At 41.8% G+C, this 16008-nt stretch overlaps 1 protein-coding gene across 1 annotated transcript in view; it reads left to right on the forward strand.

The window, feature by feature from the left end:
• The window catches only part of LOC119404538 (twitchin-like), a 96220-nt gene that overhangs the window by 55178 nt on the left and 25034 nt on the right, over window positions 1-16008 (forward strand). Inside the window, 20 exon segments of the mRNA XM_037671076.2 lie at window positions 346-537; window positions 883-987; window positions 1573-1770; window positions 2853-3155; window positions 4103-4263; window positions 4677-4800; window positions 4918-5217; window positions 6722-7024; window positions 7724-7842; window positions 7935-8100; window positions 8211-8353; window positions 8868-9027; window positions 10238-10426; window positions 10577-10690; window positions 10774-10878; window positions 11352-11549; window positions 12246-12357; window positions 13532-13710; window positions 13968-14246; window positions 14904-15076. Coding sequence (XP_037527004.2) covers window positions 346-537; window positions 883-987; window positions 1573-1770; window positions 2853-3155; window positions 4103-4263; window positions 4677-4800; window positions 4918-5217; window positions 6722-7024; window positions 7724-7842; window positions 7935-8100; window positions 8211-8353; window positions 8868-9027; window positions 10238-10426; window positions 10577-10690; window positions 10774-10878; window positions 11352-11549; window positions 12246-12357; window positions 13532-13710; window positions 13968-14246; window positions 14904-15076 — 3623 coding nt within the window.

Here is a 16008-nt window from a genome sequence, read left to right on the forward strand (position 1 = left end):
GTTTTGTGGCTAAGTGAGTGCATGAATATGTGTCCTCTGTGATAGCTGTGTCTAAATGTTCTTAATAAACAGTTATGCAGTTTTTCAATATTGTTTGTAGTTTATTAACATTTCCTGGCAGGCTAGTCAGTGATGCATTGTTCTACTGTTACAGCAGATGCGCAGTAAAAAAAAACAAGTAAAGACAGGACAGAGTTGTTCAGTTCAGCACTCTATTCTGTCTCTTCTTTTTTTCTGTGTGTATATGTACTGTTACATCATGTTTGTAGTTAGGTAGCTTGATTGTTTCGTGCTGAAACTAATGGTATAAATTATTTTGCAACATCTGTGTGTTCATTGGTGCAGGATACCTTGTTGAGAAGTGTGAGATTGGTTCCGACTTCTGGCAGCCTGTGCCAGGCTACTGTCCCAACACAACATACACTGTGCGCAACCTCGAGGAAGGCAAGCAGTACAAGTTCCGTGTTCGTGCAGAGAACATTTATGGCATCAGTGAACCACTCGAGGGCAAGCCAGTCACTGCCAAGAACCCATTCGGTAAGATTATAGTGCCTGTCTCGAAGCTTTAGACATATATTGTGTAAAGTGTTGCTATGATTAACTTCTTCCATAAAATGCAACGTAGCAAGTGCTGTACGATTTGCTTCGTTGGTGCAGGGGTTCCTAGCATACTGTTTATGGTGGCAGTACCTTGTTACCGTGTACCATTTTGTAAAGGTCCCAAATTTAAAGTGAATAATCTTTATACGAAACATATGCTACATATTCGACTGCTTTTGCATTCTTGACAAAGCACATCGGCTACAAATATTTCGACTGCATCCAAGACACAGTGTAACTTGCATGTTTTTAATATGTTGCCTTACCCCACCTCTTGTGCAGACACACCCGACTCTCCTGGTCAGCCAAAGGTTGATGAGATTGGCCCGACCGCTGCTACCATTTCTTGGACGCCACCAGCCAGCGATGGTGGACGTCCAATCCAAGGTTAGTGCACCCACATAGCTTTTTTTAAACAAAAGTGGTTTATTCTGGGCTTCACCAAGACTTTACCGACATCATTTTTTTCACACAAATGATGTCAGTAATAGTGTATGCTAGTTTTCTAGCATCCACGTGAGATGCCTCTTAACTCACTTTCAGTTTCCACTTCACTTGCTGCTATAGCCCAGATAAGGGACACACCGTCTGGACAAATTTGGTTCAGCTTAGGAAGACACATTAGGCCGTGTGCATTGGAGCATAGGGTGAAAGATGAAGATGCGAGGGAAGCTTGCTACATGTAAATTTAGAAAAAATCACGTTGGATCTACAGTAATTTTTTGCCATAGACACTGAAAATTTATACACTCCAACTATAATGTTCAAGTACACTACAACTACTTCTGTCAGAACATGTTTCACTTTTGTGTTGCGACAAATTTGTGTTATGAGAGATGGATCAACCATTTTTATTGCGCTGCTTGCTACTGTTCACTATTCAGAGTTGCTCTTATAAAGATCAAACTTGGAACAACAAGCGTGAAATTTTCTCTGCGTGTGTAAACTGTAAGTGTTCAATGCCATGTGCAGGTTACATTGTGGAGAAGCGTGAGCGGGGACATCCCGAATGGGTCAAGGCCAATGCTGCACCGACGCCTGGCACCCAGTTTACAGTACCTCACCTCACCGAGGGCAAGACCTACGAGTTCAGGGTGACAGCTGTCAATGAGGGCGGCCCCGGAAAACCAAGCAAGCCAAGTGTTGCCGTTGTGGCCAAGGAGCCCAAGTGTGAGTGAAACCGCATAATATTTAGCAACCCTGTGCTGAGGGTGGCCTAATTTTTTTTGTTGGTTATCCACTTACATAAATTTCAGCTCAGAAACAAAGGTTGTTTAGCTTTGCCATAAAAAGAAACAAGATAGTAGTATGTTTTTTTGTTTAGAGATAACAGATGCTTTCTGATGCCTTGGCAATCTACTCTTCTAGAGCAAGCGCTCTAAGCTTTATTTTATTTTATTTTTATTTTTTGCCATCAAGAAGCACTCTCACGATGAGCAATAGTCCAGCAGACCTATCAAAACTTCTTTGCCACATAGTAAGCATTTTCATGTGGAGAAGGCAAAATCTGATAAAGCATGTCGGTATTGCAAACAGTCACTGGTAATCTGATCAGGAGGTATAAGTTTAATCAAATGACAGACATTAAGAATCGAAAAAGAGAAATTATTAGATTATTTGGGAAGCCAATGGCTGCCATATGTACACTATGATTCGGCTCACCAGTTGGGAGGTGAAAAGAAAAAAACTTGCCCTTCAGCAGGGATCGAACTTAGGCCATGCTGCACAAGTTCATGGCTTGAAGATGCACAGTGAGCTGTGTCATGTTTTGGCAACAGAGCAATAATGTCTCATACTTAATTTATGAACAGGAAAATTTTCAGCGTCAGATGTCTGTGGACATAACTGGGCTCCTTGCTTGAAGCAAGGATACTGTAGTGCAGTGTACTAAGCATTAGCTTTATAGCGCAGAACTCACACAATAGACAAAGGTACACGGCACGTACAAGCACTCTTATCCCCAAGAGAAACACATTTTCTTGAGGCAGCTGGTGAAAATGCATTGTAACACGCGCATGTCGGTGTGATCAGGTGACTGGGTGTAGTTGGTCCTTCTTTCTCTTTCACTGTATTTATTCTGAGCTCTGATATTAACGTCAGTTCAAATAGCACTTGCACATGTCATGTATCTTTGCCTGTTGCGTAAGTTCTGCGCTATAAGGCTAATAATTATGGATTACCAACTAGCCCGAACCAATGCTTTGCTCAGTGTACTAAGTGTAATGTTTCTTGGATGCCTCCAAACCTCGCAGTTGCTCCCAGCGCTCCAGACACACCACGTGTGGACAAGGTCACCAAGAACTCGGTTACTCTCTCCTGGAACAAACCAACAAACGATGGTGGAAGCAAGGTGAAGGGCTACATTATTGAGAAGAAGCCCAAGGATGCCAAGGACTGGACGCCGGTGAACATCCTGCCACACCCAGACACCAACTTCACGGTGCCCAACCTGGATGAAGGACAGGAGTACGAATTCCGCGTGGTGGCCGTCAACGACATCGGCGAGAGCCCACCGAGCAAACCCACTGGCCTTGTGCTTGTTGAGGAGCAGCCAGGTGAGACCTTGCAAATGTTCGAATGATCTAAATGAACACTAAAGCAAAATAATTTAAGGTGCATCGATACAGTAAGCATCTATATTTAAAATAGACATTTCATGTCACAAACAATGCAAAAATTTGTATATATAAATATTGCCTGCAGTTGTGCTTCTAGATTACAAATTGGCATTAGTATTTCAAATTGTAGAAATGCACATGTGAGCATATTTACTTGTTAAGCAAAAGTTGCACTGCTTTCGAAATGAAAGCCAAATTTATTGCATCTTTCTCAATCTTCTAAGCACAAGTGATTCAAAGCAGTGTAATAGCACTAACTTGTACAGTTTGTCAATTTGTGCAACAATGTTATTGTTGCCATAGCTCTGGTATAAGAACTACAGGATTCAGGAGAGGTAAACGGAAAGTTCATCCTTGAGTTTCTTTTTTCTGCTGCAATCAATCAATCAATCAATCAATCAATCAATCAATCAATCAATCAATCAATCAATCAATCAATCAATCAATCAATCAATCAATCAATCAATCAATCAATCAATCAATCAATCAAAGTCAATCAATCAAAGTCAATCAATCAAAGTCAATCAATCAGTTGATTGATTGGTTTACTAGTCCTACCAATTCTACTTGAGACACTGTTTGCTTTCAATGTCTTTGATATATATTCCTTTAACTGTTGAGATTATCAGTGAGCCATTTAATTTGCGGAATCAGGTATTTACTTTGCTCACCTGTAGGGTAATTTGATGTGCCCTAAAGAAAAGTTACTAACTGAAAGATTTCCATTCTTTTTAAATTTGAGTACCAGAGCAAGTCTCAATGAAGCAAATAAGAGGGATCATTTAGTGCCACATTGCAATTATTATGGTATTAATAATTATTAATTATGAATAATTATGCCCATTAGGCAGGATAAAACATGTTTTGATACTTTATTTTACCAGACAAGCCAAGGATCAATGCTGGCGCTGTGAAGGACATTGTTGTGAAGGCTGGCCAAGACTTCAGTATCAACGTGCCATTCACTGGATTCCCCAAACCAGAAGCTATCTGGTCCAAGAATGACATTGACCTTGATGACAAGGAGCCTAGAAGAACATACAAGGTAAATAAAAACTCTAGTCGCAGCTCTGAATACTCATAATTTGTCATAATGATAAAGGAAGTATGAGTATATGACTGTAACTGATAATGGTAAAAAGGCTCAGTTCTCTAAGGAAGCTTTGGTCAGTGTGGAAAGCATGGAGGAATGCACAGGATGAACCATCTGAAATGATAAGAAACTAATTTGTTCGTCAATGTAAAATGTACCAATGATACTGTCAATGCAGTAGTACCATTTAGAAGAAAAGCTCACAAACTGAGGAAGAGCAAGACATGAAGATAGCTTGTGATCTCCTAATGATCACGTTTTTTAAGCCGTAATGGTGTGAATAACTAATGTGGGGATGTGCTTGCCGTTTATTAACATGTGTAAACCACTGCAGTCATGAACACCCACATCTGCTCTCCCCACAGGTGTCGGAGGAAAATGCCAGCCTGACTGTTACCAAGGCAAAGAGGGACGACACTGGCCAGTACAAGCTGTTCCTCAAGAACAAGCATGGATTCGACACTGTCTACTGTAAGGTCACTGTCCTAGGTAAGACATGCACCATTTTCATTTTACCTTCGACTTGAATCCAAAACTGACAGCACCAAGAAAGCATAATGTTTGGTACAAAAACTGACATTTCGCTTCGCTTGTCTACCACCACAGATCGTCCAGCACCACCAGAGAACCTGCGCGGCGAAGAGGTGGATGGTGACTCCCTGACATTGCGCTGGCTGCCACCAAAGGATGACGGTGGAGCGGAAATCACCAACTATGTTGTGGAGAAGCAAGAGGAGGGCACCAAGTCGTGGCACCGGATTGGCACTTACGTTGTGGGCACTGCGTTCCGAGTGCGTGGGCTCACCGTTGGCCGTCGCTACAACTTCAGGGTCATGGCTGAGAACCAGTTTGGAACCAGTGATCCTGCAACAACTGCTGAACCCATACTTGCCAAGCTGCCATTTGGTATGTGGATTTAGTCCACGAAACGTTCACCATTGCTGTTGAAGTACTAAAATAAAAGTGAACTTGTGCAGCTTGCAAGGGAAAAAGTTCCTGGCTGCTTGTTTGTAATTGTCCAGTAATGTAACTTCTTTTCTCTGTCCACGTACCTCATTGCGCTGCTTAAATCATGATGAATGTAACTTTTGTAGATTTAAGTTTTTGGTGTAGACATTTGCCACAGCACATGTGAGGTTTATGGCATGTAGTTCAATTCAGTTCAATTCAATTCTACTTATTTACTAGAATGGAATAGAAAAACATGCTGGATGGATGCAATTGTCTGTAGGTTACATTGATACATTCTGTTAAGGGGGGACGTGGCAATGGAAACTATCTTTCTTATTTATGGAGATAAAGTGATGAAATAAGGCATGAAGATGTGATATGTTGTGCTGATACCATAACTGAAATCTGTTTTGAGCTATCTGTTGTAGTTTTTGAGTTACAACACTTGATAGACTCTCATTGTCATCCCAAAATTAATGAATGAATTAGACATAAGTTCATCAAGATTTTTGCATAAGGATATTCACAAGGGCCCATTCTGTGCCGTAAAGCTATTGGTTTATTTTTTAATGTTCAAATGAGCACACACAAAAATTTTTGAAATTTCTTATACATATTGTGTTACTAACAACTTTTACAAAAAGCCAGTTATAAAAATCTGTATGATGTGCAGATAAATATGGACAGCATTACGGCACTCACCAATGTCTCAGGATCTAAGCACAGAAAATGGAATGGTTATACCTTTATTTGTTGTGAAATGGCACAGGGATGACTGACAGCAATTGTTCAAAAAATGAAAGCTGAGAAAATGGAGCTCAAAGAAAATGAAGCTAAAAGCTAAGAAAATGGAACTCGGAAGGAAGCTGGTTTTATTTTTCATTGGAGAAATGCAGCTTTGCGCCTGTCTTGAGCTCTATTTGTCCTCTTTATGATGACACCAATATGGTGGCACTGTGTCAAGGGAAAACTTTGGATTTGCATTTTCTAAAGCCCAATTTTCTCATAGTTTTCGATGACAGCACACTAGTAAAATGCTTTTTTTTTTCAACTTCTACTGCTTATTTTGGTCTAATATTTCACCATGACTTAAAACATGGTCTCAGGATTGCAGAAAAAAATAAATCGGAAAATTGAACTATTTGACCAAATTTACCATTCCCATTGCCACGTCCCCCCTTAAATTTCATTATAACAGCTTACCTTACAGCCTCCAGTAAGTCTAAATATTTTAGCCACAGTTCTTTTTTTAGATTCGGCATAACCCCATTATTGTCGCGTGTACAAGAACGGCAAGCTTTTCTCAAGCTGTCCTCTATGTCATCAGTGCAAAAGCTGCAGTGCAAAAGATTTCATTGTACGAATGACAAAAGCAGCTGTGCAACATTTGAAGCCTGAGTTTGTAGTCGTGTAACTATTCCTTGCAGCTGCTTATCTCCCATGCCATTCACTTTCCCAGACCCACCAGGTGCACCGGGAGCGCCACATGCTGTGGACACATCGCCCGACTCCATCACCATTGCTTGGAGCAAGCCACGAAATGACGGCGGCTCGCCAATCACTGGTTACCTTGTCGAGAAGCGCAAAGTTGGCGACACCAAGTGGAGCCGTGTTACACCGACACCAGTGCCAGACCTCACGCACAAGGTGCCAGGCCTAACTGAAAACCAACAGTATGAATTCCGCGTGTGTGCCGTCAACGCAGCTGGAGAGTCGCCCTGGAGCAATACTTCCGAGGGCATCTATGCAAGGCCTCCTCCTGGTAAGTGTCGCCCCATTATTCCAACACCGTTGTTATGTCACCAATTACATCGGCATAACTTCTCTGTCTTATTGTGGGATAAACTGTTCTTAAACTGACAGTAAAGAGCACAACGATTTTTCTCGTATATGTAAATTATAATCTCACAATACCCAAAGCACCACTCTTCCCGCGAGAAGATACTTGGTAAGCGAGAAAATGTGCCAAATGAAAATACAGGTGGTGATTCCACATTCAAGTTTCCACACCTACTCACATTGACGTCATAGATTTTGAAGGCATCTCTCAGGGCCTACGTAATCATTTATTATTAAAAATTGTTTACATTGTGTTCTAAGGACCCAAAGTGTCAAGATAGCAAGTTTCAAAAGATTTTATTGAACCACTGTGGTGAAATATGCAAAAAAGGCTTCAAAATACATGACATCACACTGACGTTCACATGTTGAAGTTTCGGTGCAAAATTCAAAAACGAAACTTTGACCTTCGTTTCCTCTTCTAGTAATTATCCTATGATGGTGATCACCAACTGACGACAATTGAGCTCTGAAAAAATAATTTATCTGTCTAAACTGATTTAATGTTTCACTTAAGTGTCCTTTTAAGCCTGCATGCTATTACCTATTTTTGACGAACACATGCATGATCTTTCTATACATGATGTACACTTACAAGACGTATTCCGATTTTCACCTTTAGCTGCTCCCAAGATTGACAGTGGCTTCGTCATGCGTGACATTGTGGTCATGGCTGGTGAGGAGTTCACCATCCGAGTTCCATACAGTGGCAGTCCAGCACCAGAGGCATCTTGGACTATCGTAAGTCTGAATCAGTCATCTATCCATGCTCTTTAATGCATATCTACAGTAGCACTTGGAGGCTGCAAATGTCTTCTATCTGTCCATTTCAGAATGGAAACGCTGTGCTACCTGACGACAGGATCCACACCGAAGTTAACGTGGCATTCACCGTGTTCCTCAACAAGAAGGCAAAGCGTGACGACAGTGGAAAATACACACTGACGTTAAAGAACCCACAGGGCTCAGACACAGCATCATGCAAGGTTCTTGTTGTTGGTACGGATCTGTTTTAGCAATTACATGCACTTGCACCTTGAAAAACAGAAAGTTGACATACTACACGGAAAGGCAGCGCACCTGAATCATCTCCATTTATTAATTTTCAGACAAACCAGGCCCGCCGCAAGGTCCACTGGAGGCATCGGATATTACACCCGAAACCTGCTCACTCTCATGGCGACCTCCCCTGGATGATGGTGGTAGTCCGATCACTAATTATATTGTTGAGAAACAAGACCCAACCACCAAGGTAAGCGTGCAAAAAAAAACCTGTTTTCATGCTATCATAAAATATTGCCTTGCTCAGATGCCTTCTGATTTCAGCAGGGTGTACCAACTTTATGTTAATAAGCATGGTATTCATACACTCATATTCACGTCATGTTCTTAATATTGAGTTGCCTAAGGTTTTTCATCAAGAATAAAAACTTTTGGCATAATAAGATTTTGTGCTAGTTATGGCATCTAGTTGTGTCCAAATGTCATAACTGTGTGCTGCAGTGGCTCATTTACAATGACATTCTGCTGCTGAGATTGTAGTCGCATTTTGGATTTCCAGCTTCAGCAGCTGCGTTCCAATGAAAAATACGAACTGCTAAAGCTCATGTGTAACATTTTATATAGCCCTCCACTCTAGTGTGATATGTGGGCCTCTGTGTAGCTTTTAGCTCTGAAAGTGCACTAATCATTGGCCATAATCATTGCTTTTGCGTGCACAGCATTGCTTGTCTGCTTCGAACTCATCAGATGTTCTTGATTTTCAGATTTGGACCAAGCTGTCTAGCTTTGTCCGTGGCTGCCACTACGATGTCATCGGACTGGAACCAAACAAGAAATACAATTTCCGAGTCAGTGCAGAGAACCAGTATGGTGTCAGTACTCCACTGGAGACTGATCGTCCCATCACTGCCAAGTTCCCATTCGGTAAGAACAATTGCATATGTTAGTTGCCTTGAACCAGGTTTCAAACATCAGAAGCTACGTAGTCTGTTTAATTTTGCATGTCACGTTGTTTAAGCATTAGAGGTTTTTAAACAGTCACTTAATATTTTTCTCATCATCTTTATAGAGTTGGGCCAAGGTGTATTGAGAAAATTTAAGAAATGGGAATTAGAATTTCAGTAAATGGAAATCGTTTAGATGAAATTTCTGATTAAATGTAACGAAAGTCTTTCAATTGGCTGATCTTATACTTGGTAATGCAATAGAAAAAAACCTTCATTTATTGGAACCTAAATTTCCACAATTCTCTGTAAACGGGACCACATAAGCAAGCTTTAAAGGATTTTTCTCAAAACGAGGACAATCTTGAAAATATTCTTGTGAAACCGGTCTTCTATCCAGAATTCCATCTTTGATAAACAGTGACAGACTCTCCCTGTACAATTGCATGTTTTTCGACCACCGCTTGGATCAGTAAGAGATATGTTATGTCACTTCTGCCTCCTTGAAACCGAAACTAGCAAAGCCTAGTCCATTTCATAGCTGTCATCTCTGTCCCATATTTGGGACGAACTAGCTCGTGCATACCGAACAATGTCAAGAAGGTGTAGGGCAGATAGTGCTGCGTCTCTTTTTCACTAAATGGAACAAAATGAGACACATTTTTCCAGTCCATTGATGTTCCATTTAACGAGATTCTACTGTACTTGGTTTTTTTTTCTTTCAACAACAGCCAAGTAGGGAGCAAAGATCGGAACTTTGCACAAAAACCTAAAAGCACCATGCCAGCAATGCCAGCTGCCAATGTTTAGGAAAACAGCGCTTTAAGTGTGCCCGCTTCATTTTTGAAAACTGAATGACATGACCTGTCTGATAATCTGTCTACTGTTGCTTTAGCAATACATTGCGTGTAACATGCATGGGACATTCTTTTCATGCTGTACATTACAGCAATTTAGTTCATGAATTGATGGAAGTATACTTGTCTACATTGCTTTTGTCTGATATGTTGCTCCTAAACATCTTGTGTCATCTGTACATTGTACTAGGTCACTGGCACATCACTGCTTCAATTTATCTGCTAATGTGAACTTCCTGCACCCTTTTTCCACCGTGACATCTCCCGGTCCATTGCTTAGCTAAATTGTCCATAACTTATAGTACATCATATCATTTTACATTTCTTTATCAGATGTGCCAAGCCCACCAGGTCGTCCAGACATTGTGGACTATGATGTCACCAGTGTGAGCCTGAGATGGGATCGTCCTGCAAGTGATGGTGGTTCCAAGATTCAAGGATACCAGGTTGAATACCGTGAGCCCATCGATGGCAAGTGGCGTATTGCCAATGATGGTCTCGTCAAGGACACATCCTACACCGGTGAGCCTTCCTTCTTGCCATTTGGATCATGGAGTGTATCTTTGCAACCGTGCAGACTTGCGCATCTGTATTTCTTGCTTTTCATTGTGACACAAACTACACACTGTTTAAAACCCATTTGTGTTTCTTTCCGTAATATCCTGCATGCAGTTACTAGGCTGTTCGAGGGCAAGGACTACGAATTCAGGGTGAAGGCCAAGAATGCTGCTGGCTTCAGTGAACCCAGCGAGCCTACAGCAACACTGAGGCTAAAACCGAAATTCTGTAAGTTTCTCCCATTTTTCTCTGGATAATCTGTTGTTCATTTACACATTCGAGGCTAACTTGTGGCATCGCTGTCGTTACAGCTGTTCCATCGCCTCCTCAGAATGTTCAGGTGGTCAAAGTTGGAAAGAGCTACTGCGACCTCAAATGGGACAAGCCTAGATCAGACGGTGGCAGCCGCATTACAGGTAAGTATCTGTCTTACTGCATTCCAGGCATCTGTCTTACTGCATTCAACTCAATTTTCTGACAATAGCACTAGGCAAAGTTTAGTTTTGCTTGTCTGTTTGACAAAGAAATCAGCGTTTTTTTTTTTTTTTTTTTGCAGCCTGTGTCTGTTGAGTAGTGCCACCAGAGCCATTTCTGATGCGATACATCATTGGCAGTATGTTGTTTGTACAAATACTTTTGTACCTACTGCAGTCTTTATCGTGGCACACCATTAATAAAATTCAACTGTAGTTATGCGTCAATGAGAAATTTGTTTTTAAATTACCTGAAACCCGATGTTTTATAGTGCAATGATGTATGAACAATGACACCCTTTGCTGTATATCTTGTTTGCCCTTTAGCAGCCACATATTGCAAATCAGAAAGGAAAGGAAATGATGGGAACACTAAACAAAAGAAATGCCCATAACTTCATACTTTCACTCTGTAGGTTACATCGTGGAACGACGTGAGGTTGGCAGTCCATTCTGGTTGGTGTCCAATGACTACACCATCCTGGACTGCGACTACACGGACATGAAGCTCAAGGAGAACAATGAGTACGAGTTCCGCGTGTACGCTGTTAACGCTGCTGGAAAGAGCGAGCCGTCCATGTGCACCACACCGGTGAAGGCAACAGAGTACAAAGGTGTGTGGTTGCACCTCGTTCATTCGCAGTGAATGCTAGGTTTGTGATGCAACAGTGAACTGTGATGTAGAACACGAATTTGCATGAGAGAGGCATGTAATCAGAACGTGTTATTCACCTGGCTTAGCAGTAAAGCTAGAAAGGGTGCAAAATGCAGAACAGGAACTTCAGTCACACACATGCACATAAGTGCTGTTCTGTGTGATTTCGTGCCTTAACCGTCTGTGCAATCTTCGGTGAGGTGTGCGTAAACTTGAGATGTCTGACCAACACACCTTAGTTCATGATTTATCAAGCCCTTTTAACGTACTGTTACCAGGGCTTCTGAAATTATCGATGGAGTTCTAGTTCCAGTGTGCCCAGCTTTGTAGGTGTGATGAAGGAGACAGGACGACACTCCTTTGTGCCTCTGTGTTGTGGTTTTTTTCGCACTTTTTTCAAACATGAATTTGCACCAACTCACCCAACTGTCCTTGCTAGTTCAGTATGAAGTAATGTTGTTAATGTCATAAAAATACATTTAAAATTGGCTGAAGGTGCACAGGTAGCCTTAAAATTTGAGATGTGTGCTTTCTGCAAATTTCATGAACTTTTGCGACTCCATGAAAAACATGTGTTCATAATATAAGCGCAATGCGCCCACTTCAGTACTCTGCTATTTCTTTCAAACGCTTGGTTGTGTTGTCACCTTTACAGATGGAGTGAAGCCCGAGTTTGTGCGCCGCCTTTTCAACAAGAATGTCAGCCTTAAGAAGCAAGTCACTCTTGAATGTGAAGCCATTGGAAAGCCTGCACCAACTGCAAGATGGTAAGCTCCTCTTTCTCGTAACAATGCATCATACCCATGGTGGGCAAGAGACCACATTTGGATGCTAAAGTTAGCTGCTGTATCCTTACAGCATAAAGCTAGTATCAGTATGTGGGGCCTGTCAGACGTATATACAACAAAAATATTTTTCAGCCTTGTTAGTGTGATATTTTCTATATTTATGACATAGCTGGCAATTTCTTGTGCTATTTTAATGTTGAACATTATGGCTGCTAGTTACATCAGATCTGAAGAGACACCATAGCAGAGGGTCTGCACCACTTTTTACCATATAGGATTCTAAATAAGCTGCTACAGGGACAGCCAATGCACAGGACATTTCTTAATTTGGCGCAAGCATTTTACTGCATAGCACATCATCTAACCCAAAAACCCACAGGCCATGGCATATGCGTTTACTGTGCATAAAGGTGTGGGTTCTATTACCAGTCATGGTGACTGCATTTCAGTCACCATGACTGAACATTTCAATGAACATTGAGCAAGACTGTTTATCATTGTCAATGGAAGGAAAATGTTGGTTTGTAAGCATGAAATCGCATAATTTGAATAGGATCTTATAGCTACTGCACTTTATTCGGTGCTTAGCAAAAACGACATATAGTAATCTAAGCAAGAAGCGCCATAATTGGTCTCACTGCGTGCATTTCACAATGCAGTTGTTTTGTGGTGGTAATCCTTTCTATGCAATATCTACTTTATGTATTACAACTACAACACATGGTTGTTTAGAATATGCATTATTTGCACTACTTTGTGCATCGTGTATCAGACGTGAAACGGATTCTTGTATATACTGTGCTTATCATGTGACTAACACATCATATTTTGTGAAGCATGAGACTTAATGTTACACCAAATTAAATGACACCTATGTGTGGCTTTCATATGTGACGTACTGTTCTTTTTATAATGAATGCAAACAGTAAGACTTGTCTTACTAGCCTCTACAGTATCATGCATTCTCATATTACCCTTCTTCCTATCCTTTGTATTTTGCCTATGCTGCAGGATATCATCAGTACGTAAGTCACGTTCTACCGTTTGTGCAATCAGGAGCTGAAATAATTGTGCTAATTCTCTGTAAGCACTTTTATTAAGCGTTAAATGTAACTGCTCACAACTTTTTTCCCCCCCATCTTTTATTTACAAGGCTAAAGAATGGCCGAGACATCCGTGTTGGAACAAGAATCCGAGCTGTTGAGAAGCCAGAGGAAGGCATTTACCAGCTTGTCTTCAGCGAGATTGAAGACGGGGATGAAGGAGAATACACCTGTGAAATTAGCAACCCTCTGGGCTCAGCACGGTGTTCTGCAGACCTCAAGATTGCTGGTCAGTTGGATGTTGTTTCTCACTCATCTCCAAAAAGGCATATAGCGGTATTTGAAACCAAGACAAAACTCTCTTCTTCCGTAGCATTTAATGTTCACAAGCAACACGAAGAATGCCCATGTCTATCCTCAATTCCTCCTATAGTCAGCATGCAACCTTTGAGTGTGTACTCGAGTTTCCTGTGTTAGGTGACTAAATTTTGAAAGTGTCAGAGAAATCTTTCTACTTCAAATCAAAATACATGCAACCTCTTGCAGCACCACCACGAATTGAGCGCTGTCCGAATGAAGTGTTCGTCCCAGAGAAGGACAACGGCAAGGTCAAGATCTACTTCTCGGGCTCAACACCTATGGAGGTATCACTGTTCAAGGGCGGCCTTGAAGTGCCAGAGAGTGACCACCTCAAGTACACAGTGTTTGACGACTACGTAATTGTGTACCTGCGGGAGGCAGAGAAGCCAGATGAGGGCAAGTACCAGCTCACCCTCAAGAATGACAGCGGCACGGCAAGCGCCCAGTTCACACTCTACGTCACTGGTGAGCAAGAATATTTGTTGGAACTCTCACCATTTTTCACAGGTCACAGGTGTGGGTCATTTAATTATCTGGGAAGCAACCCATACGGGCAGACACTGTTAAATCGTGCCACAGAAATCAAGGACAGCCAAGGGATGTGACGTGCGCAATTGACGCTTATTTAATGTGATTTTCTTTAATCGATAGGCATAGTTAGTTGAGTGAAATTTCACAAAATTTATGTCAGAACTGCTAGCATCTGTGTAATACTACTAGTGTCCGAATATAACTGTCAGTTTCCATGCGTGCTACAGTAGTAGGCCGCTTGCTATGCTGTATCAGTTAGCAGATTTGCATGTTAGATAAGAAAATATAGTACCTACGTACTTATACACTGCGGGCTTGTGTACTATATGCTCAAATAGTTAGTGGAGTGCAGGGCTCAAATAGCTAATGGAGTGCAGGTTTAATGAAACCTATGAATCGCCATGGAGCTTAAGAACATGGCATTTGTAAGACAACGTAGTATGAACTGCAGTTAATTTCCAAGTTGTAGGCTGCACCTTCAACCCTGCCCATTTCTTGTAAACCTTCAGGTTCTATAGCACATTCTAGTGCGTCTTCATTGTTAATGAGCTTAATTCCAGACTAATTCTTAGTGCAACCTCCAACTCACAGGCTTACCTGGGCCACCTGTCGGACCTCTGGAAGTGTCTGACATCACTCAGCACACGTGCAAACTTGTATGGCACCCACCCAAGTATGATGGCGGCTGCAAGGTCACCCACTACATTGTGGAGCGCAGGGAAACCACTCACAACCAGTGGGTGGTGGCAAGCACCTATTGTCGTGTAAGTGCATTCTGCAACATATGAGATGTTTTATTTCACACAGAATGAAAGTGATCTCGAGGTCTGCAGCAAAAGTTGCAGGTCTGGTTATTTTGAGTGCTTTAGCACTTTTGCAGTGTCCGATGCGCGGCGTTTGAGAACATTGCTGAGGCTTTGTAAGTTGTGTTCAATGGAAGTGTGTACCTCAGTTATTGGTAGCAGTTATTAATTTACATTGTCTGTTTACTCTTGAACATTCACTCCGTCATGAGTTCCTTGTGCCAACAGACAGGGAATTCAACAGACAGTGTAGCAAAACAGCCATTTGGGCTAGTTGGTAACGATTCATATCTTAAAGCAAATAGGCGCACTATGGGAACAAGGACAAAAGGGAGGAACCGACGACACAAAGCGCACACTCGCAACTGAAGGTTTATTGAAAGAGTACACATAAATACGTTACAAAAAAAGGGGCATGTGGTGCAATTTTTCCTCGCCGAAACAAAACAAAACGAGATGAGTATCCCCTTAAGAAATCATGAAGGCGCATGCGTCTATACACAAAGGAAGTTCGAAGAAAACCGGACTAAAGAAAATTCAAACTGCGTGGGGAGGAGGGGGGGGCGGAGGAGAGGGGAGAGGGGAGGGCAGACAAGTTTAATGCAGTGTGTTGATCAAATATGAATATTCTATCTCTGTTATGGCGATAGAAGGGTGGCTGACGCATCTATCCCCGCATCTCTTTATGTGAAAAGCTTCAATTAGTTCGCGCGTGGTTTTATCTCGATGCCTAGATAGAACCATCGCGTCAACGAGAAAAGGTGAGCATCCGCACGTGGTGCAGTGCTGGGACAAGTGGGCACCCTCTCTTGACGCCACGGCTCTGTTGTGCTCCTGGAGGCGAATATTTAAGCAACGGCCAGTTTGGCCAACGTATACACGGCCACATGACA

The sequence above is a fragment of the Rhipicephalus sanguineus genome, chromosome 9 (assembly GCF_013339695.2).
Source record: "Rhipicephalus sanguineus isolate Rsan-2018 chromosome 9, BIME_Rsan_1.4, whole genome shotgun sequence".
NCBI classification, from domain to species: Eukaryota; Metazoa; Arthropoda; class Arachnida; order Ixodida; family Ixodidae; genus Rhipicephalus; species Rhipicephalus sanguineus.